Here is a 24,468-nt window from a genome sequence, read left to right on the forward strand (position 1 = left end):
GATGAAGGTGTTAATACCTGACTAATAGGAAGCACATTCATGTAAATGTGTCAGGATGTATTACTTTACGCCCCTAAATTAGAGTCTGTATGTTTCGTAAAGCAGAGGTGGTCTCGGGATAAAAAAAGCAGTGACCTGTAGCAGCATTTCTGTTTATGTTGTCATAGGTCTTAAATGATAATTAATCTACAGTGTGAAAGAAAGAAACAGCAGTGACATCTAGTGGTGACTTCACCAACTACAACAAACGTTAATTTAGCTGTACTCTGTTATTGTGCAGATGAAGTTATCTCAGCTGTGTGAGTACAGATCAAAGTCATAATACATTTACTGATACCGTTAGCATGCCGCTTCATCAGCTGGGATTAATTTCCAAGCCCACTGGACAAGCAGATCTTATAACTGTAAATCCTGATCTTTGTCTCTCAGGAGCTGGACCTGAGCTCAGAGTCAGAGGACACTTCTTCTTCTTCATCATCATCATCATCATCATCATCATCAGCAGCAGCAGCAGCAGCTTCAGCATCATCTTCATCAGACGAAGAGGATGCACTCGCTCCTCGCTCCTCAAGGAGGGACAGGAAGAAGAGCACCTGCAACATGGACCTGTCCTTGTCATCCCCAGGGTCTCACTCAGAGACAGACGTGTCCTCAGAGAGACAAACTCCAGGTCAGAGACACAACAAGTGTTTTTATCATACTGCAACCAGAAGGACATCCAACATCTACCCCAAGACCAACACAGATAAAACAAAATATCTAACTGATGTAAGAACGGGGAGCTCAAACTATTAGAATCAGGCTGTACTCACTGTCTGTCAATGCCTGTGTCCATCAGGCTGTAACATACAAGCTGTAACATACAGGCAGTAACATACATAATGTAACATACAGGCTGTAACAAACAGGCTGTAACAAACAGAAAGTAACATACAGAATGTAACATTAAGGCTGTAACACAAAGGCTGTAACATACAGAATGTAATGAACAGGCCTTAACATAAATAATGTAACATCCAGGTCTTAACATACAGGCTATAACATACAGAATGTAACATACTAAATGTAACATACAGAATGTAACATACAGGCTGTAACATACAGAATGTAACATACAGAATGTAACACACAGGCTTTAACATCCAGGTCTAAACATACAGGCTCTAACATAAAGAATGTAACATCCAGGTCTAAACATACAGGCTCTAACATAAAGAATCTAACATCCAGGTCTTGACATGCAGGCTCTAACATACAGAGCCTAAACATCTAAAAGAAACATCACGGTGTGAGTCTGAATTATTATCATGTGGGATCTCCCGGCCTGAGGACAGTCCTACACCCTGAGTAGACGTCCTGTTTCTTGAACAACAATAAGAGCATTTCCTCTGAACACCTCAGACTACTGAGGTGAACATCAAAAACCCCTTTTTGTTTTGTCACACTCTATTTCTCTCTCTCACTCTCTCTCTCAGCACCTCCTCGTTCAGAAGCTGCTGATTTTAATTGTTGCAGGAACTTTCTGAGCACCAGCCCAAGCTTCAGGAGTTTAGTGAGAGAGACCAGGTATGCTGACACACTCTATCACCTGTGTGTGTGTGTGTGTGTGTGTGTGTGTGTGTGTGTGTGTGTGTGTGTGTGTGTGTGTGTGTGTGTGTGTGTGTGTGTGTGTGTGTGTGTGTGTGTGTGTGTGCGCGTGTGTGTCACAAGTCCTGAAAACCAGACATCAGGACTCAGGTTCTTTACCCTTATATTATAACACCTTATTCACTCACCTGTTCCTCCTGAAGCTACATACTATCACTCTGGATTAGTGTTTGAGAGCTAATTTAAAGCAGACTAACTGGGTTGATAATCTGCCTCAGCTGTCAGTCTGTTATCTCTGTCTTTCTAATGGGACACTGTTAGCATCAGTCTGGACTTTCTTTAGACGTCCACATTGATCCATCAGCCTCACCTCTCTCTCTCTCTCTAAGCTGTTTTCCTTTGAACTCTGACCCCTGGTTGTTCCTCTGTAGGGAGGAAGCTCCCTTAGGTCAGAGAGTGGGGGATCAGGATGCTAAAGAGGAGGGAACAGAAGACTCCCACCACCGTACAATGATCGACAGGTTATTGGAGCAACACGGAGCTTGTATCCCCCACCATAACCCCAAACTGTACCGCAATGTAGCTGCCAAAACCAGATCCGTCCCTGGCTTCAACATCCTGGCCTTCCCTGATTTCTGGGGCCACCTCCCCCCTCCAGGACATGAAGCTATGGCCCCCCGCAGACCCAACGTCCAGAGGTACGGAGAGCTCACACAGGAGGGGGGTCTGATTTTGCTCAGGTTAGATCAGGAACACAGAGAGTGGCTGTAGGAGCGATGTGTTAAACATTTACAGATGTGGTTTTATACTTTTCTTACTCTAATAACAAATATTAACGTTATGGGACCGTCTAATCCACATTCTAAAATCAGAGATCGTTCAGAAGTGTGGTTAAGAGTGAGCCTACAGCATGACGTCTTCATGCAGCGCAGTACCTGAACACCAGGTTTTCTGTGGGGAGTAATCTGAGGCTGTGTGACGGTTTGGTTTGTGGGTGACTCACAAAAGGAACAGCAGCCTAAGAGGGACATTTCATCTGTCAGTCCTCCATCACCCTCCCTCTCTGTATGAAGAGTCATCTCTGTGCTGCTCTCCTCTGATCTCTTTCTCTCTTCACACTCTTTATCTTTTGTTCTCTCCTCCCTGTCCTCCTCCTCCTCCTCCTCCTCCTCGGTCCTGATTGTCCTCTCACTCATTACTGTCTTCCCACACTCTGTAGTCCATCTCTGCGTCTCTGTCACTTCCCATTATTCCTCCATCTGTTCTTTTATTACTCCATCCTCCTCCTCTCCAGCAGATGTGACAGCTCATTCTGTAGCCCTGTCGTCTTCAGATTGCTCTGTGACTCCATCTCTTTCTTCATTTATCCTCTCTCTGGGTTTTTTATTCCCTCTGTTACTCCATCAGTCCCTCTGCTGTGTTTCTCTCTCTATGTGAGCTCAGTGAGAGGTCAAACAGATAAATAAACACTGCACTAACAGGGGTCTGTGTATGTGTGTATGTGTGTAAGTGTGTATGTGTGGGTGTGTGTGTGTGTGTGTGTGTGTGTGTGTGTGTGTGTGTGTGTGTGTGTGTGTGTGCGTGTGTGCGTGTGTGTGTGTGTGTGTGTGTGTGTGTGTGTGTATGTGTGTGTGTGTCTATGTGTCATACACAGTTATTCTGCAGAGACACAATCTGTGTGCTCTGACACACATTCAGAGGAGCTTTGAAGAGGTCTCTGTGATAAACTCTGTAAATTTGACTCTTCATCTCTCTGCTGATTGCTGAGAGTCACGGTTTGATATTGTGTGAGTGATCTCTGTGAGGCAGCAGCAGGTTGCTGTAAACAGCTTTTTAGAGGGACATTACCTGGATTCACTCTGACTCCTCAGGCGTGAGCTGATTCACCTAACCACACACGAACCTTTCGAAAAATGACTAATTTGACCCAACCCATGACCAATCTGATCTTCATCACCCTTAGTTTGATTCTTATAACGTGACTTTAGTCAGCAGAGAGAGAGAGACGATGTTTCACTGGAGCCAGTTGATAAAGCTATGATCCTAAAGATGGCAGCTACAACAAATGAAGTCACATAATTGATATCCATTAACTTTCAGCACATTCTGGATTTACCACAGAGTCTCCTCCAGCTGGACATCCCTGGAAAACCTCCAAAGGGAGGCGCACACAAAGTTAACGTCCTAATCAGATGCCTGAACCTCCTTAACTTGCTCCCCACATACAGCTCTATTCCGAGCTCCTTCTGGATGTCTGAGCTCTTTACCTCATCTCTAATGTCGTGTTCACACCAAACAGGAACAATCATGCTATTCGGGTATATACTAACACAAAAATGTTTACTCGCTCAATTCGTGCATCAAAATCATGTGTACGTGAGTGCCCATGGCACAAATTTTCACAAGAGGGGAGGGGTTCCCTTCAAATGCCACTCCAGTCAGTTGTCATCAAAGAAGGTTGAGCTTGACTACAATGAATGGTGAAGCCGGTTATGCTAAAGAGGGCAGTGCTAACTTCCTAGTACAACTGATAGCTGGAATCAAGTAGCAGACAGAGGTTTTCACAACTCACCAGACAATCCAACCTCCTCACGCATTTTCCTCAAAGTGAGCTCCTGTTTATTCCTGATCCCATAAAAGGTAGGTAGTCTCACAAAGTTCATGGAAGCACAGACATGTAATCAATTTGTCCTAAATATTCCAGATGAGTTAACCAACAGCTGTCCTTACGTCACATCATACGTCACTGGATTGAGTGGCTATCGCGTCACGAAAGATTCGCTGGAGTACAGATTTTTCAAGTTGACAAGAACTTGCATCCACTCGCGTCTTTGCATTGACTTTATAAGTAATTCATTCACGCAAATTGTGTTTTTCACGCTTGTTGTGAACACGTAAGGCTGAGCTCAGACATCCTGCAGAGGGAACTAATTTCAGCCTCTTCTGTCTGCAACCTCGTTCTACTCAAAGCTCGTGATCACAGGTGAGGGTCAGAACAAGGAGCGATTGTTACATGGAGAGCTTTTCCTTCAGTCTCAGTTCCCTCTTCACCACATCAGTCCAGTGCAACACCCACATTACTAATGACATCACCAACCCACTTCACAACCCTGTCTAAACTAACCTAACAACAGAGGAGGAGGACCAGAGAATGCTACAACACTCAGGAGTGTATCAGTCTTTCATCTCTAGAATGAAGAAATGATTAGTGATGTGTGTGTGTGTGTGTGTGGATGAAGAGATGGATAGGCTTTACGTTGATTAAAGGTACAGCAAAGATTTCTGTCAGCTCACTGGATCAGAGCTGACTGCTTTCATTTCTTCTTCTTGAGACCAGCAGCACAAAAAACAGACATTAATCAAATCTCTGTGTGTATGTGTGTGTTTGTGTGTGTGTGTGTGTGTGTGTGTGTGTGTGTGTGTGTGTGTGTGTGTGTGTGTTTGTGTGTGTGTGTTTGTATGTGTGTGTGTCTTTTTCAGACTTAAAGTGTTTGAAGACATCAGACGTTTCCTGAATACTGATGACATCATCAACCAAGTGGTGTTTGACCTGGAGGACAGCAGGTAGACACACACACACACACTCGTGTATATTTTATGATATTGACAGTACAGTATATTTTCACTCTTGTTGTTGTTGTTGTTGTTGTTGTTGTTGTTGTTGTTGTTGTAATGAGACATGTTCTGTCCTCAGTCTTCCCTGTCCGTCTGACTCTCTGAGGTTCTTCTCAAAGTTTGAAAGTGGGAACCTGAGGAAGGCTGTGCGTGTCCGCAGGTACAAACACACTGCACACTGTGACTTGTTGACCCTTCAGCACGCTGTGAGCTCACAGACAGAAACTCAGTGTGTCTTTGTCTGAGCTCACCTCACCTCGTCTCCTGTCCTCTCCTCCTTCTATCATGCTCCTTTCTCTCTCTCTCCTCCCGTGCAGGTATGAGTACGACTTGATCCTGAACGCTGACGCTAACTGTGCTCAGCACACTCAGTGGTTCTACTTTGAGGTCAGTAACATGGAGCCGGACATCCCTTACAGATTCAATGTCATCAACTGTGAGAAGATCAACAGCCAGTTCAACTACGGTGAGGAACCTGTGTGTGTGTGTGTTAGGTGTTTGTGAGTTGTGAGTTGAGCTAATCTATCTCCATGACCCCAGTGCAGGTTTTGATTTAAAGAATAATTATTAATGTGAAACTGTACACTGTGTTTGAGTTTCTCACCGCTCTTTGAGGTCACTAACATATCAACTTGACCAGAAACAACAACAAGAGTAATTATGTATTTATGTTTTTGAACTTTGACCCTGAAGATGACATCTTCTGGAGTTTTTACGTGTTGGTGCTCTCTGTAGGCCATAACTTCAGCATAAAGCTGTAAACTGGTGTTGTAGTAAAGGGCTTATCATTCCTGAACATCTGTTTGACTTCCTGATGGGGGGCTGATGCTGAAACGCTCCAAGTGTTTGGAGGTCTGTGTGACCTTGACATGAAAATAAAGGATTATTAATCGTCTCATAGACAGAACTGGGAGTTTTTCTTCTGCTCTGCCTTTTTGTACATCCCAATCCAAACAGACCTTGAGAATACTGCACTTTCTTTTAAACACCGCAAACACTCTTTCATTGTGTGTGTGTGTGTGTGTGTATGTGTGTGTGTGTGTGTGTGTGTGTGTGTGTGTGTGTGTGTGTGCCTGTGTGTGTGTGCCTGTGTGTGTGTTTAAGCAATCTTGGTTGTTATAATTTTCCATAAGAAAACCATAAATTAATTCAGCAATCTATTTATAACTTTGACCGTGTGAGTTTGTGCGTGTTTTTGTTTTTGTATATGTGTGTTTGTGTGTGTGTGTGTGTGTGTGTGTGTGTGTGTGTGTGTGTGTGTGTGTGTGTGTGTGTGTGTGTGTGTGTGTGTGTGTGCGTGCATACTGCAGGGATGCAGCCGGTGCTATATTCAGTAAGAGAGGCTCTGGAGGGTAGACCTCACTGGATCAGGACTGGATCTGAAGTTTGTTATTTCAGGTGAGAGTCAAATGCAAGGATCCACCACTACCTAAACATCCTTGTTCATGTGCTTGTGTGTGTGTGTGTGTGTGTGTGTGTGTGTGTGTGTGTGTGTGTGTGTGTGTGTGGTTGGAGGGGAGCTGGACTTGTCATCAGTTGGTTACATACAGTTCATCTGATGAGCTTGTCTTTAAACTGTTAAAGGGAATACCTGGAGAGAACTTCCCAAAAAGGACAGCTGTCTGACCAGGGATTCAAAACCATAGTCTTCCTGCTGTGAGGGAACAGTTCTAACCACTGAACCACCATGATCTTCAGTCTACACCTTATTTAGTCCAGTCTGCTTTGTTGATCTTCCAGAAATCACTTCTGTTCAGCTCAAGGTCCGAAGACATTGACTTTCTACACTCTGACCTTCAGCATCACCTTCAAACACCGGGAAGACGTCTGCTACATCGCCTACCACTACCCCTACACCTTCACTGCTCTCAAGGTAATCTATCCATCCATACATCATCCAACCATCCATCCATCCATCTATCCATCCATCCATTTATCATGCATCATCCAACCATCCATCCAACTACTAGCCATCCATCATCCATCCATCATCTAGTAATCCGTTTATCACATATCATCCATCCATCTATAATCCAACCATCCGTCACCTTTCAATCATCCATCTATCCATCCATGCATTTATCATCCATCCATCAATCTATTTATCACCCATCATCCATAGATCCTCCATCCATCAATCAATTCATCCATCAATCCATCCATCACACATTAATCCCCTTATCACTCATTATCTCCCCATCCATCCATCCATCCATCCATCCATCCATCCATCCATCCATCCATCCATCCATCCATCCATCCATCCATCCATCATCTTTCCATCCATCCATCCATCCATCCATCCATCCATCCATCCATCCATCCATCCATCCATCATCTTTCCATCCATCCATCCATCCATCCATCCGTCCATCCATCCATCATCTTTCCGTCCGTCCATCCATCCATCCATCCATCCATCCATCCATCCATCCATCCATCCATCCATCCATCCATCCATCCATCATCTATCAATACATGTATCATCCACCCATCCGTCACCTTTCAATCATCCATCTATCCATCCATGCATTTATCATCCATCCATCAATCTATTTATCACCCATCATCCATAGATCCTCCATCCATCAATCAATTCATTCATCAATCCATCCATCACACATTAATCCCTTTATCACTCATTATCTACCCATCCATCCATCCATCCATCCTTCCATCCATCCATCCATCCATCCATCCATCCATCCATCCATCCATCCATCCATCCATCCATCCATCCATCCATCCATAACCTATCAATCATTCATCCATCCATCCATACATCATCCGTCCATCCTGTATGTGTATTACATGATGTCTTGTATTCTCTTACTGTTGATCAGCCACAGACTCATACACACCATCTGTCTCTGAGTGACACCTGACATTGGTGCTTTCTCTGTCTGCTGGTGAACAAACTAACAGTGTGTGTTATTAGCTGAAGCTGCAAAGCAGATCTACAGTATGAGAGTAAGGAAAGCCATCAGAGCATGATCCAAACACATTTCCATCTATGATTTATTGAGCCCATTAACACTGGATATCCTTTAACATCAAAGACACCGCAAACATGAAGACATTCATCATCGTCTCATTGAGAATGAAACCATCTGATATCTCACAGCTGGCTGCCTCAGCTCATTAAAACACACTTTAAATCATGCACAGTGAAGCAGTCACTGTCAGGAATCTGCTTTTCTCTGCTCTTCAGAGTGAACTCATGGAGCCTCCTTCAAAGATCTGCTGTTTCATTGTTTAAATAATTCATGTGTTCACTCCCCTGGATCAGTTTAAACATGTTGCTATGGAAATGTAATCAGGGGATTAGTGTAGGGTCATGAAACAATGATTATAACGCAGGTATCCTGCAGTTAATCAAAAAGAAGATGTCACCATGATTCTGGTATCATTTTTGATCTTGTGTGTGTGTGTGTGTGTGTGTGTGTGTGTGTGTGTGTGTGTGTGTGTGTGTGTGTGTGTGTGTGTGTGTGTGTGTGTGTGTGTTGTCTCAGGCTCACCTGAAGGAGCTGCAGAAGTCTGTGGATCCGTCCACAGTGTTCTTCAGGCAGCAGGCTCTCTGTGGGACTTTAGCTGAAAACCCCTGCTCTCTGATCACCATCACAGCCTGTCCAACCAGCCGCAGCTGGAGAGACATGCACCAGCTCCGTGAGTACTGTCTCAGTGCAAAAGTCCAAAAAACTGTTTTTATTGACTCTAGCCACTTTGCTGACAGCACACTGCACATAACTGTCAGTTACTTAAAGCGACAAATGCACATATTTATATTTTTATGTAGGTAAATATTTATTTGTAGTACTTTTTAAGTATTGTATTGTATAAGTGTTGTATTTATTGATAGATTGAAAACTGCTGTATGGAAATGCTGCCAAACAAAGTTTTGTTGTATCTCTTTTGCAATGAAAATAAATTGCCTATCCTATTTAGCCACATCATTTACCAATATGATGTTAACATAAGCTAATGGTTTTTCCTCAAGGAGAAGCAAAATGTGCTGAACTCTTTTCAGTGAATTGATTTGACATGACGTGTGTGATCTGGTTGTCTTTTGCGTTGCTCATGTTAGTCAAAGTTAATAATGATGAGTAAGAAAACGGGTAATAAGTGTGTGTGAGTGTTTGTAGAGTGTACTGGTGTGTGTGAGCTGCAGCAGTGTGTCCTGACAGTGACAAATATCAGAGCGCTGTGTTTGTTTCTCTCTTTAATTGAAGCCAGTGATCCTTAGCTGCTGAAGTATGAAGAAATCATATGAGATTCATGATAGCATAGCCACATTAGCATAACATCTCAACAAACTGCTGTATCTTCTCCACACTGGAAGCTTTTGCAGAGAAATGATGCAGTTTCATCTCGTTATTGTTGGAGAGGCTCAGCACAGTCAGAGCCTCAGGCTGGAGAACAGTTGATTTATTACTCCAACATTTTTATACCAACAGTTTGATTAAAGGAGCTTAGATGTGCTCAGGCTTCTTCTCAGTGTGCACGATGTACCTCTAAATATCCTAGTACATAGATCTGAAGGACATTCCTCTCAATGTTAGTTGTATGTAACTGATTTTTGTAAGAAATAAATTAAAATAAGACCGTTTCACACTTGCACTACTGAAAGGTTCTAGAAAATGTCAGCACAATTTTGTTATTCACACATGTCCCTCACAGGCAGTTGGACATTGGGGGTGGAGTGGTCTCAGTAGGTGAGACATGAAGTACAAATGATGCTACAGTAGTCTCTTTGTAATGTCTATAAGTTGGCGGTGAAGCAGAGTCTGACTCTGTGCGGACAGTGTTTGTCTTTCTATCAATACTGCATGTGATTGGACGTATTCACAGTATCAGTGAATGAGAGGAGAAGAACATGCTGGGAGCAGCAGGTGAAGCAGCCTCAATACTGCACACAGATCACACCAGTCACATGATATAAACCCTGCCCAATCACTCACTGTGAATCTAGCTGACTTTTACCTGCTGTCACCCTGACTTTTTGTAGAAATGTTACCTGGGGGATGGCAGGAAAAAGTCAGGGTCTGATCAGGTAATCTGGGCTCCGATACCTGAGCTCAAGGGCTTTTAGCCATTAGTTAAAGATCTTTGGTTTCCACAATGTTGATGTTGGATGGATGGATGGATGGATGGATGGATGGATGGATGGATGGATGGATGGATGGATGGATGGATGGATGGATGGATTGCTGGATGGATGGATCGACAGATGGATGGATGGATGGATGGATGGATGGAAGGAAGGATGATGGATTGATGGATGGATGATGGAAGGATGGAATGATGGATGGATGGATGGATGGATGGATGGATGGATGGATGGATGGATGGATGGATGGATGGATGGATGGGTGGGTGGGTGGGTGGGTGGTCGAATAGATAAATGAATGATGGATGGATAGAATATGGATACATGTTGGATGGAAAAATAAGTAAATGGATTGAAAATGGAAGGATGGATGGATAGGTGGATGGATGATGGGTAAATGATTTATGAATGGATGGATGGATGGATGGATGATGGATGGGTGAATTGACAGATGTCTGGATGGATCGATAGATAATGGATAAATGATGGATGGATGGATTATGGATGGATGGATGATTGATTGATAGATGATGGATAAATGATGAATAGATGGATATGATAGATGGATGAATGGTGGAAAGATAAATGGATGATGGATTGATAGATGATGGATGAATGGATGATTGATGTATGAATGAACGTATGTCTGGATGGATCGATGGATGATGGATGGTGAAAGGTTGGAGTTAATTGATTATGGATGAATTGATGTATGCGGTCCTCTGCTCCGTCCTCTCTCCTCTGCTCGTCGGTGGTAGATTTTAATTATCAGACATCATCTCGTTGAACCTGAATCGGCCTCCAGGTGACACAATCTGAACCAGGACAATGTCTCTGTCACACGTCATGCTCTCCCTCCTCTCTTCCTCTCTGTCTCAGTTCCTCTGGTTAGTCTCTGTTAAAGGAGATATTAAATCATTGATTCATTATGTACAAAGAAGGAGGAGAGCATGTGTTACTGTGTGAACAGGAGAGTCACAGACGCAGCAGGACAGACTACAGAGCTCCAATCATCAGCTTCCTGACGTCCTCATCCCACAGGGTGCTGGTGTTTAATCTTTCATGGGTCCGGGTAGATTTGTGGTTTAAGAGAAAACAAACATTTTCTTTCTCATGCAGCTCTTTAAGCTTTTTCCCTGAGATCTCTCTCAGTGACACATGCAAGTACAACCTACCACATCATGCTAGAAACACATCCTGGTTATTTTTTGATGTGAAGAATTTGAACCCAAGTCCTCCAATAACACCATATCTTCAGAGACACTGAAAGACGAACAGTTGAGATTTTAATTTCTGTGCACTAGAAATAATAATGAGAAAAACTATCAAATACAAAGAAGAAATTAGAAGAAAGGACAGTTATCAAGGAAAGAAACTGTAAATTGCACAGCAGTGGTGTACTCAGGGGAAGCAAGGGGGCTATGGTCCTGTTTGAACAAACACCCTGGAGGAGCCCTCTTGAATTCCCCATGAAGATAAAATGCTCCAGTGCTCTCTCTGTAGAAAACACATGAAAAATGCTCTGATAGCTGCCCTGAGAAAGTGCCCCATGGGTGCCCTGAAGCTGTTAAACACAGCATAGGATCATGAAGGCAGTTGTGATGAAAAATAAGCTGACATCATCTCACAGTCTGAAGCTAATGGTCCAGAACTATAGGCCTGACTTCATCACCACAGACCAGGGGATGAAGCTCCATCAAAGACACTGATCAGAGCCCAGACAGACTGCTGTCCACTTACACTGTCATAATGCAGGACATCTGTCTGCTAGACCAGTGAGCTGAGACATGGGAGAGACTGGGAAAACAGGTTCTGGTTCTGCTCAGTCAATGTGAAAGCATCATTCAAGGTTACACAGCTATAACGCTGTACGTTCAGGTATATAAACACGGAGAAGAGACCTTTGAAATGCAGATTAAATGTCTGACATTTTAGTCAATGTGAGGTGAGATGTTTGGTGCTGTGGGATGAGAAGACATGGTTAGCTAAGCTTTAGCTGAGAAAGCCTGGTCAGTGCTGTCGACGGCTGCACACTGCTCTTAGTCTGACGGTTTATATGATGTATTTTTGAAACAGTGAAACACAGCAAACATGTCTGTCAGCAGCTCAAACATCTTATTAAATTGAGCTCTGAGCTCAGTTTAGAAACACCTCTGTTCTCTTAAAGTCACAGTTTGATCCCTGATAACAGGTGACCGGAAAATATGCTGATAACTGTGTGTCTCTGCAGGTAATCGTCCGTGCATCGTGCTGACAGCTCGGGTCCATCCAGGTGAGTCTAATGCCAGCTGGGTGATGAAGGGCACCCTGGAGTTTCTGTGCAGCAGTGACCCAGTGGCTCAGAGTCTGAGGGAGGCCTTCATCTTTAAAATCATCCCCATGCTCAACCCTGACGGAGTGATCAATGGCATGTGAGTGAGAGACATTTACACATGACGGTGACATGAGACCAAACTTGAACACTCTTATGATCACAGTCTGCATTCAGAGCTTTTATTTTGAAGTGGTTTGTTAAGCTGCTTCAAATAAGAGATCAAGTAGTCTACTTATAGAAAAGGTATTAATGTGGCTCTAAAAGAGGTGCAGCATTAACTTCTGCTGTCTGGAGTGATCAGGAATAAAGTCAAGTCTGTGGTATATTTCTACATAGAGTGTACGCTCGCACCGACATCAGTGTTTGAGTTTGTTAAGATATCTGAATGACACAACTCTGAGATGAAAATACTTCACACAGTCAGCAGATGAATCTTTAACACTGAGACAGTCATGGAGATATAGAGACGAGTTTTTACAGTCACAGCATTAAGTTTGACTGTTTGTATGAATGCAGAGGAGAGAGGAGGAACAGGAAGTACTGTTGATCTGAAAACGTAGTGCAGTAGATAAGCTGTGAGTGTGACTGTAAGTGGTTTAAAGAGACGATGTGTGACTCTGAGTCAAATGAACAGGCTTGTCACTAGAGGGGTCAGATGAGTTTGCTGACCCGTTAGATTAATCCGTCCTGGTCCTCCTTGCTGGATTCTGGGCTGCATCTGTCTCAGTCTTCACATCACTGAGATACATAGCCCCACACAGTCACTCATTCATGCAGACAGACCGACAGCAGACAGCAGGATCTAACTTTGTGCTGGAGCAGGTTGTGTATACCTGTGTGTCCCCTCTGTTTGTGTGTGTAGATGAAGTGTCTCCACAGTGAGGCTGCTGTCACAGTTTCATACTCAGCTTACTGCTGGTCAGTACTGATCGTCTGCAGCTCACAGCTGAGGACGCTGCAGTAAATACAAGGACATCTGAAGCATGCAGCCCTGTGCACACCAGAGATGTACCTCACCAACATCCCTCTGACTCTTTCCAGTGTTCCTCCTCTCTTCATGCTGTCTGAACTTGATGGAAACAGAAGAGGACATGAACAATAAACCATCCAAACACTGTGCACTGTGCACTGGGCGCACGCGCGTGTGTGTGTGTGTGTGTGTGTCTGACATTTCACAGGCATTCGTTTGGACACTGCAGGGCTTTACTGGTCGTGCCGTCAGCTCTCTGTTCTCTTCGTCTCGGCTTGTGTCTCAGAGCTTTATCTCAGTGTGAACAACAAAACAACTCTTCACCTCTCATCGGCTGCTGCTTTGTGTGGATGTTTCCACACAGACCACGGTCTCATAACCCATCATCCCTGTGTATTCCATGTGTATAATATCAAACGGGTCAAAGATGAGCAGAGTAAATCTCTGGCATGGTCAGATGTTTAATCCGCTGTTTGAATGAAGGATGAATATTTAACTAGAGACGGTGTGATGTGAAGATACTATGGGAGTTTCTCTGAAGTTTGGACTCTACTGAGAGGACTTTACTCCCCCTGTGGAGGTCAGACTTCAGTGGTTGAGTCAGTTCTGTTGGTGTGTGTCAGGTGTCTTAAATGAACACACACACAGTGAGAGGAGACTTCCCCCATTGCATAAACTGCACCATGAAGCACAGCTCTCTGCCTGTGAGCTCATCTCTGCGGCTTAAAGTATGAAAATAGAGACGTATATTTAATACTGTCACCACTCAGACACTCATGTTTCCTTTATGCTGGGATGGATGTTGAACATTTCATCCACTGCTGATGTTCAGTCTGTTCTCGGTCCACCTGTCCTGTAGCCGTCTGTACCTGTATGCGGGCGAGCTATGTGTTTATAGTTTGTGACATACAGTACACCTTCCTCCAAAAGTCCCATCTTTCTACGAAGTACTCTTCTTTACTGGGTTTTGCTGGTCTGGCACTGCTCAATACTGTCCCCATGGTTTCTGTGGGTACTGCAATGTTTGGTGCATATCTGGAAACCTGCAGAAATACGGAACAGATGTATGAACAGAAGGCTCTGACTGTGTGTATAGACACAGATCATTAATGGGCCTTTTTTCTGTGTGTAACCTCTGTGTGTGTGTGTTTGTGTGTGTGTGTGTGTGTGTGTGTGTGTGTGTGTGTGTGTGTGTGTGTATGTTCTCAGGAGCCGCTGTGACCTGAACGGTGAAGATCTGAACCGTCAGTGGTGTACACCTGATGCCTCCTTCAGTCCCACCATCTACCACACCAAAGGCTTCCTCTACTACCTCAACAGCATTGGACGAACCCCCCTGGTGAGAAACACACACACACACAAACACACACACACACAAACACACACACACACACACACACACACACACACACACACACACACACACACACACACACACACACACACACACACACACACACACACACACACATACACACACAAACACACACACACACAAACACACACACACTGTGCCCCTCTATCTAAATGAATCAGAGGGCTTTAAAGAAAGGATTGTCTTCAGATGATGAATCCTGCATGTCTGATAACAACCCTCACTGTTCATGTCTTTCACCAGTAATGGCGTGTGTCCAGTTTATATATATGCATTAAAAAAGACTTATTAACAGTGAGATAGAATGTTTGGGGAAATCCATCACATATGTTATCAAGGTATGATGGTCTGTGTAATAAAAGTTTAAAGATCAGAGCTTTACTCTGTATAAAGTCTGGAGCGTCAGCTTCACTTTGCAGTTTTGTGCCTGAACACTGGTGGGCAGTGTGATTTCTATGCTTGTCAGATCGCCACTTTCTGGTCCCCCTACAGTATCTGCTAGTGTGTGCACAGCATGGGTTCAGAGTCTGATGTGTTATGTTGGAGTTGCAGCAGTTTTTGCACAGAAGAAAAGAGAGGAGGTGTCGGAGGAGAGGGGATTAACTAGCGCTGAATCAGTGCAGGTGGAGGATGGGGAACTGTTTTTGAGCACATTCGGTTTAATGCCTCCCAGCGAACCTATCACAGGGCTTGTAGTCTGTGTTGTTACATATTCACAGAGATGTACATTAGGCTACTAACATACCTGGCTCTCTGTGTAGGTACAGGGCTATGTGAACCTGCAGCATAAATTTGATGCAAAAGTTCAGACCGGGCTTCAGGATATCACTCCTCTGTCTCACATTAACTGATGTGTTGGCCACTTCCTGTGTAACAGTGAATAATCTAAACAGACTCTGTCAGAGGGGACCTTTCGGTACATAATTGTTAATTCATAGTTCATAAAATATTTTCACGACTAATATAATTTTTTTTCATGGTCCAGTATCTCCATCCAGCAGTGTCTCACTCTTAGCCACCCCTCACCTCTGTCTCAAATGTCTTGACTCTACTCAGAGACTAAACTGCAGTGTTAAGACTTTGGGTCACTTAGTGAGGGGAATGGGTCAGGGTGTTTGTGTTGCACTACACAGCATGTTGTGATGTTGTGCGCATGTGCGGCTCCTGCAGGTAAGCGTCTCGCTGTGTTACTTATGCGCATGCGCGACCACTGCAGGTTTACACTTTCACCTGAACCATCGTCAGGAGCACACAGCCTGTTGGTAAGTTAAAGTGCTGTCTAATAATGTCCAGATATGTGTGTACCGTAGCGTTGCCACGCGGTGTTAGTGTGGGTTGCTGCATCGATGGGCACCGGGTTGTTTTCTGTACTCTTTAACCTGTAGCGTCCGGCTAACGGCGTTAGCCGGACTGAGCACTTGTTTGTCACACCGGTAACTGGCAGTGATGACAGCAGATGTCTTGGTACAGTCCACTGCGGTGCCGAGTTATGTTTGGTGATCGGTTCTTTTGTGTTTGATACTTTTGTGACAACTCGTGTGGTTTTGTGAGCACTGTTTACATGCAACCGATCGTAGCGGCAGAGAGCTGCTCTGCGCATGCTCAGTGGTAACTAAGCACACTGGGTAATGTAGTCCACTGTTGTTCATGTCAGCTGCTACACTGTTGGTTCTAAAGGCTTCTTTGGGTTGTGTGTTTGTGAGAGTAACATACTGTAACACTTCACTTTATGCATTTATTGTTTTCAGGTTTTTGACCTGTGGTCAAAGTAGTTTAAAATAAACAATTAAGGACAAAACACGAGTCGAAAACATTGTGTGATTCCTGGCATGCCTGTTCGGAGGGCAGAAGAGTAGATATCCGAACAGTCAAAAACCATGGGCCCAATATTCAATGAATAGCAGGCCAGAAGACCAGTGACGTAACTGAAGGCTACTTAAACTTCCGACTGAAGCTAACAGCCCACCCATAAAGTTGTCTGTCCATTCTCAAATCTACTGGCGGACGAATAAACCAAGTGAAAGCCAAAAGAAAAGGCAGTAAAAGGAGTATACGTTCGATTAACACCAGAAAAGATAACAGGATGTCAGCAACAGAGGAGGAACTGGAGAAGCTGAAGCAGAAGCGTTCAGCAGCCCAGACTACGTTCACCAAAAGAGCCAACCATCTCACTTCCAGAGTTGATGCACTGGGAGAAAGTGAAATGAGAAGTGAGTGGAGGAACTTTAAAGCAGAGCACTCCAGAGTCAGAGATGCTGGGTTTGATTATGCCGCGGCCCTGAGAGAAGCGGACAGCGAAGAAGCTGAAAGGATGGCGGATAACATCGACAAGAAAACAGCGGAATGCGACTGTAAGTACGATGGAACCGAACAGATCGTCCTGAGGAGCTTCTGGACCAGGTTCGCCGAGGAGGAAATTGCTACTCTCGCTAAAGAGGCGGAGTTAGCCATGGACCAGGCCGAGGCTACCAACCAACAGCAGATGACCAGGAGACAGTGCGAGCTATTGAGTAGAAACCTGGAACGGGAGGTCTACGAACTCGAAAAAGGATTGAATGAGTGGATAGACTTGATTCCTAGAACCAAGGTAACAGAGTCCAGAGACCGTATTAGGAAGCTGAAAAAACGGCGTGAAAAACTACGTGACGAGTGGACATGGCAAAGCAGGTCTCAGGACTGGAACCAGTCCGATGACGAGGAGGAGCAGATGGGGTCAAATGGTGCGATAGATCAGGACAAAGGGCGCAAAGAATCCGGAGAGCAAGTAGCTGCTGTCGGTGCTCAACCTGAACCTGATCAGAACTATCGTGTGGACTCTCATCCCCCTGCCCAGCCTGGCTTGCCCAGTGTACCCCCCAAACTCAGCTATGGTGTACTTCCTAATGCAGCGAGCACACCACGTGGTGCCTTTGACACACTGCAACGTGAACCCGGCTCATATCCCAGTCTGCACCACTTCAAGCCCCAGATTAGCCTAGAACGAGCACGCCTGCCCATGTTTGCTGGTAATACAAGAGATTACTACCGCTGGAAAGCCGACTGGGAGGACTTGGAACAGCTTGGAAACCCCCACGGGTTGGAAAATGTGAGAAAACTCCATCTTCTAGGCAGCCTAGATGACAAAGTCAAAAGGGATCTTGTGTTGTCCAGCTGTGGATCCACCAACGACGTGTTCAGGCTCCTGGACAACAAGTACGGGAACAAGCAAAGAATAGTGTTGCTGATCTCGAAAGAAGTGCAAGGACTTCCCCCTGTCAAGGGAAACCACCCTAGAAAGACAATTGAACTGATTCAGGCCGTGGAAAGAGCTCTGTTTGACCTCCAAGTCCTAGGTGAGGAGGATGCTGTAAAGAACCGAGTGGTGGCGCATTCGATTGAGAGTAAACTACCTGAGTCCCTCAAAGAAAAGTGGCTAACACAGAAGAATGACCCTGGAAGTGGTTTCTCACCACGTAACCACTTTGATTGTCTGCTGCAGTTCTTAAAAAAGCAGGAAGACATTCTTGAGGAGTTGGACCAGCTACAGCCCAGCCCAGCTGATAATCCTGAGAGGTCAAATGAGAAAAGAAAGGAAAAGAAAGCTTTCACCAGAGCCACCTTGGGAAACTCTCAGAAAGGCTCTCAACCTGGCTCGTGCATTGCGTGTGGAGATACCGGGCATGCAGGCAGGCTGTTTGCTTGCACAGTCTTCAAGAAGCTCAACCTGACGAGCAAGAAAGCTCGGCTAAAGAAAGTAGGAGCATGTGTCAAGTGCTTACTCCTCCATGAAGGGGACAGCAGCTGCACCCAAAGGTATCTATGCTCTAAGGATGACTGCCAAAAAGAGGGTTCCTCAGACCACAACTACTTGCTCTGCCCGAAGCCTCAGATCAAGAAGAGGGAGAGAAAGAACGAAGAGCTAAGCTATGCAAAGGTGGAAAGGCGGGGTTATGGAATGACCGACAAGCAAGAAGAGCTCCTTGCCAAACTACCTCCAGAGCTGAAAGCAGAGTTCAAAGAAGCTTTCTCAAACAAGATCTCGACTACAGTGTGCGCTAACGCTGGTCGTGAGCCGAAGGAGCACCCAGTCATAATGATGCTACTCGAGGTAACTTCAAACTCGGGCCATCTAGTTGGTACATTGATTGACCTCGCTTCGGATACCAATTACATCTCCAATGAAGCTGCAGAGCGTCTCAAACTCAATGGCGAGAACATCAAGCTGATCGTTCAAGGAGTTGGAGAGATGGAGAAGACGTTTGCTACCAAAAGATATACTCTGAGGCTACGAGTAAAAACGCCCAAAGGTACAGTGGTGGAGCACAAACTCCTGTGTTACGGTTTGAAAAGCATCGCAAAGGTGAACCAAGCAGTCACGCCGCAGCAGCAGCAGAAATTCTTTCCAGACATAGCACTTCAGGACCTGGTTCGCCCTGAAAAGATCGACCTATTGATTAGTCACAGGGAAGGTCGCCTGGTCCCACAACCAATCAAGATGGTGGGAGACCTCGTCCTCTGGGATGGTCCCCTGGGGAAAACCGTTGGTGGAACTCATCCTGACCTCTTTGAAGTCATAGACCTGGAGGTACACAGGTCTGGAACCCACTTTGCACGGTCGATGAGAACGTCCTCAAAGGTGTACAGAGAGATTCTTGTGGATCCGGCAGAGCCTGGTGAAGCCCAGGTGGAAGGACAAGAAACAATCCTCCGAAGTACTGCTTCTACCAACAAAGAAGTCCTGGAATGGTTCAAGTGGGACAGTGTTGGTGCGGCATGTGACCCTCAATGTGGCAGCTGTAGGTGTGGTAGGTGTCCCCCTGGTGGCAAGGAAATGACCCTAGGAGAGGAACGAGAAATGGAGAAGATAAAGGAGTGCCTCACATATGTGCAAGCTGACAAGCACAGTGAATTCCCACACTGGGACGCAGCTTACCCTTGGAGAGGAGACCCTGCAACACTGCCAGACAACAGACGTGCAGTGGAAGCGACCTTTCGGAACACAGAGAAACGCCTCGAGAAAGAGCCGGAGTGGAAGGCTGCATACAGAGAGCAAATCCATGAGATGATCTCAAGAGGAGCTGCCGTTAAATTCACGGAAGAGGAAATCGACAGCTGGAAGGGACCGAAGTGGTACATCAGTCACCTAGTTGCCCCAAATCCTCACTCGTCCACTACCCCTGTGAGAATCGTGTGGAATAGCAGCCAAGAATGCATGGGAGTAAGTTTGAATGACCTATTGCACAAGGGTCCAGATGTTCTAAATCAGATAAGAGGAGTGCTTCTGAGATTCCGATCTGGGTTGTATGCTGCCCTAGGTGACGTGAGGAAAATGTATAATTCTGTCTGGCTAAAAGACAGAGAAGTCCATCTCCATCGGTTCCTCTGGAGGGACAACCCTGAGAGTGAAATTGAAGTCTTTGCTGTTGTCAGGGTTAACATCGGCGATAAACCAGCTGGTTCCATCGCTCAGGTCGCCATGAGAGAAACAGCCAACCTGCCCCAGTTTGCGGCCATGGCCGAAGAACGTCGGGTCTTGGTCGAAGACAGCTACGTGGACGACATTCTGACATCCCACGATGACCTCAGCTCACTGGAGAAGATCACCAAAGGAGTGGAAGAGATCTTGAAGGCAGGAGGCTTCTCTCTTAAGCCATGGGTCTTGTCAGGCCAAAGTGGGAGGTCTGGAGACGCAGCTGACGCAAGTATCGGTCAGACAACTGCATCTGTTCCCAAAACCCTGGTGTTACCCAACCAGATGCGAGACGAAGAAAGTAAAGCACTGGGAGTCGGCTACGAACCAGAGACTGACAAACTACGTGTGATGACATCAATAAACTTCTCCAAGAAGAGAGGGAAGATGAGGACGGGACTCAACTTGCACGAAGACGAAGTCAGAAGCAACACTCCAAACCCATTGACCCGTCGGATACTGCTAAGCCAAATCGCTGGATTCTACGACCCCATCGGTCTTGCCTCACCCGCAAAACAGAAGGGAGTGATGCTTGTAAGAGCATCCTACCAAGAAGCAAATGTGGGCAGTCCAACTAAAGACACCTGGGATGACTCACTCTCTGCAAAACTCCGGGAGGCTTCGGTTCAGCTCTTCGAGGAATATGTGAGACTTGGCCAGATCCGGTTTGAAAGAAGCCTCACGCCGCCAGAAGCCTTAGGCTGTCCAGTGGGAGTCACGTTCTCGGATGGGAGTGAGGCTTCCTACGGCGCCGTCCTCTATCTCCGTTGGAAGACACAGGGCGGGGTAGTTGTGAGGTTGGTTGAGTCGAAGGCCAAACTCACACCTCTCGACCAGAAAGGAGACGTAATTAAGGCCGAGGTATGTGGCGCTGTCTTTGCGGTCCGTCTGAAAAAGTACTTTGAAAAGCATTGCCGCATCAAGGTTGCACACTGGGTCCATTTCGTGGATAGCCAAACAATCTTGGGAGCAATCCATAAAGACAGTTATGGCTACCAAACCTTTTTCGCCAACCGCATTGGCGAGATTCAGAAGGCTGGACCTGTGGAAGACTGGAGGTGGGTTGAGGGCAACATCAACATCGCAGACATCATCACCAGGGGCGCAACTCCTGAGGAGCTTGGTGAAGGATCAGAGTGGCAACAAGGCCCAGAGTTCCTGAGATTGCCTGAAGATGAGTGGCCTATGAAGACAGCCAGCGAGTTAGTAGCTGACACTGCTGATGATGTCAAAAGACTGCAGAGAAAGGCGTTCTCAGCTGTAGTCACCAGGTCGCAGGCGAAAAACGTCTCAAGCTCCAGCATGAATGATGTTAGTGCAAAGGGTGGCTTTGTGCCAGAACCGACTCAGAAAGACCAGGGTCCAACCCTAGCAGCAGTGAAGAGGCCAAAAAGGAAGCCCTGGAGCGTAGCATTAGTGTGCCTTGTCGGGCCCAATCGGTTCAGCAGCTTGAAAAAACTGTGTGGAACGGTTGCCTGGTTCCGCAGAGCTGCAGAATCCTGGCTGAACACTAAGTCCCAGATTCCAAGTCCACCAAAGTGGGAGGCGAGGGGCCTTGAGTTGTCCATGGAGGAAAGAACATCCGCTTTCCAAGACCTAGCTATCGCAGCACAAGACGGTGTAATCTTCCAGGACTCAACGCTGAACCGCCTGGTGGTGTTCGAAGACGTCAACACAGGACTCCTACTCTGTGGAGGTCGGGTTCAATCTTGGACTGAAGACGGAACAGCTGTGCCGCTAATCCCTTTTCAGTCGTGGTTGGGGACCTTGCTTGCTAGAGAAGCCCACGAGGCAAACCATGAAGGCGTTGCTGCAACATTGCTGCGCACCAGAAAAAAGGCATGGGTGGTGCAAGGTCGGAGGACAGTCAAGAAGGTGATCAACGCGTGCATTACTTGCAAGAAGCAAAGATCCCGGCTGTGCCAGCAGGTGATGAGCGACCTTCCTCGGGAGCGTACCAGTAGGGCGAACCCTTTTGAGTATACTACACTGGACCTCTTCGGACCCTTTGAGGTGAGGGACGCTGTTAAGAAAAGGGTCAAGAAAAAGGTCTGGGGAATTGTGTATTGTTGCATGGCTTCCAGAGCTGTCCATGCTGACCTCGTCGATGACCAGTCATCTGAGAGTTTTGTTCAGGCCTACTCCCGTTTTACGTCTCTGAGGGGGCATCCCAAAAAGTTATGGTCCGATAATGGCACAAACTTCCTGGGTGCCAGACCTGCCCTGAGAGAGCTACACGGGCACCTGGCCTGTTTGCGAAGGACATCAGTTGAAGAGATGTCTGCCAAAAATGGCACAGAGTGGCAGTGGCACTTCCATCCTGCGGACTCGCCACACAGGAACGGAGCAGCAGAGGCGGCTGTTAAACTAATCAAAAGAGCGCTTAACAGCCTCGGCGGAACCACCGGCTGCTACACTTGGGGAGAGTTCCAGACCCTTCTCTTTGCAGCGGCCAATTTAACCAACGAGCGACCCATCGACGCCAGAGCACAGGAGCAAGAGGACACAGTGGAGTACTTGACTCCCAACTCCCTTATCCTAGGACGCACTGGACAGGGAGGAGACATGCACGGGATCAACTTGGAGACTCACTCTTGGCGCAGGCTGAGGGCTGTCCAGGCTGGGATCGACAAGTTCTGGACGAAGTGGAGCGAGCTTGCAGGACCAAACTTGTTCATCCGGCACAAGTGGCACCGAACAGAGAGAAGTCTCAGGGTCGGAGACGTAGTCTGGATTGCGGATCGGAACGCTATGAGAGGACAGTTTCGGCTTGGCAGGGTTGTTACAACGAACCCAGATGAGAACGGAGTGGTCCGGGACGTGGACGTAAAAACCTGCGTGGGCCTTCCTGCCCCTTTCGTATCCAGGGCCCGGAGAAAGGACTCTGGTTTGCCCTCAACCATCGTCATTCGCAGGGATGTGCGGAGGTTGGTGGTTTTGATTCCTGCTGAGGACCAACAGGAGGTAATATAAGTCCTCACCATGGGTACCCAAGGACTCTGTGACTTGTTAGTTAGTGGGTAGCCCTGGGAGGCAACTGGGTGGTTCAAGGGCAAACCTACACTCAGTAGGAGGAGAGGTGGTGGGGCCTACCTCCTTAGCTATCTTCGTGTTTGGTCTTTAAGTTTGAATGCCAAATAAGGATAAGTATATGTGACTATTGTGTTTATTGTGGCCTCCTTGAATTCGTCAATCAGTCGGCCAAGTGGGAGGTGTTAAGACTTTGGGTCACTTAGTGAGGGGAATGGGTCAGGGTGTTTGTGTTGCACTACACAGCATGTTGTGATGTTGTGCGCATGTGCGGCTCCTGCAGGTAAGCGTCTCGCTGTGTTACTTATGCGCATGCGCGACCACTGCAGGTTTACACTTTCACCTGAACCATCGTCAGGAGCACACAGCCTGTTGGTAAGTTAAAGTGCTGTCTAATAATGTCCAGATATGTGTGTACCGTAGCGTTGCCACGCGGTGTTAGTGTGGGTTGCTGCATCGATGGGCACCGGGTTGTTTTCTGTACTCTTTAACCTGTAGCGTCCGGCTAACGGCGTTAGCCGGACTGAGCACTTGTTTGTCACACCGGTAACTGGCAGTGATGACAGCAGATGTCTTGGTACAGTCCACTGCGGTGCCGAGTTATGTTTGGTGATCGGTTCTTTTGTGTTTGATACTTTTGTGACAACTCGTGTGGTTTTGTGAGCACTGTTTACATGCAACCGATCGTAGCGGCAGAGAGCTGCTCTGCGCATGCTCAGTGGTAACTAAGCACACTGGGTAATGTAGTCCACTGTTGTTCATGTCAGCTGCTACACTGTTGGTTCTAAAGGCTTCTTTGGGTTGTGTGTTTGTGAGAGTAACATACTGTAACACTTCACTTTATGCATTTATTGTTTTCAGGTTTTTGACCTGTGGTCAAAGTAGTTTAAAATAAACAATTAAGGACAAAACACGAGTCGAAAACATTGTGTGATTCCTGGCATGCCTGTTCGGAGGGCAGAAGAGTAGATATCCGAACATGCAGTTTGGAGCTCAATGCTGCACTTCATTTACCTTTCTT

General features: G+C 46.1%; 1 protein-coding gene across 1 annotated transcript in view; it reads left to right on the forward strand.

The window, feature by feature from the left end:
* The window catches only part of LOC117813961 (cytosolic carboxypeptidase 4), a 68,881-nt gene that overhangs the window by 38,230 nt on the left and 6,183 nt on the right, over positions 1-24,468 (forward strand). The window contains exons 12-22 of the mRNA XM_034685041.1: positions 430-670; positions 1,476-1,566; positions 2,019-2,285; positions 5,068-5,151; positions 5,282-5,362; positions 5,520-5,668; positions 6,513-6,600; positions 6,943-7,075; positions 8,715-8,868; positions 12,540-12,720; positions 14,803-14,932. Of these exons, the coding sequence (XP_034540932.1) occupies positions 430-670; positions 1,476-1,566; positions 2,019-2,285; positions 5,068-5,151; positions 5,282-5,362; positions 5,520-5,668; positions 6,513-6,600; positions 6,943-7,075; positions 8,715-8,868; positions 12,540-12,720; positions 14,803-14,932 (1,599 nt within the window). The remainder of the gene's footprint in view (positions 1-429; positions 671-1,475; positions 1,567-2,018; positions 2,286-5,067; positions 5,152-5,281; positions 5,363-5,519; positions 5,669-6,512; positions 6,601-6,942; positions 7,076-8,714; positions 8,869-12,539; positions 12,721-14,802; positions 14,933-24,468) is intronic.

This window comes from Notolabrus celidotus, chromosome 6, assembly GCF_009762535.1.
Source record: "Notolabrus celidotus isolate fNotCel1 chromosome 6, fNotCel1.pri, whole genome shotgun sequence".
Taxonomy (NCBI): domain Eukaryota; kingdom Metazoa; phylum Chordata; class Actinopteri; order Labriformes; family Labridae; genus Notolabrus; species Notolabrus celidotus.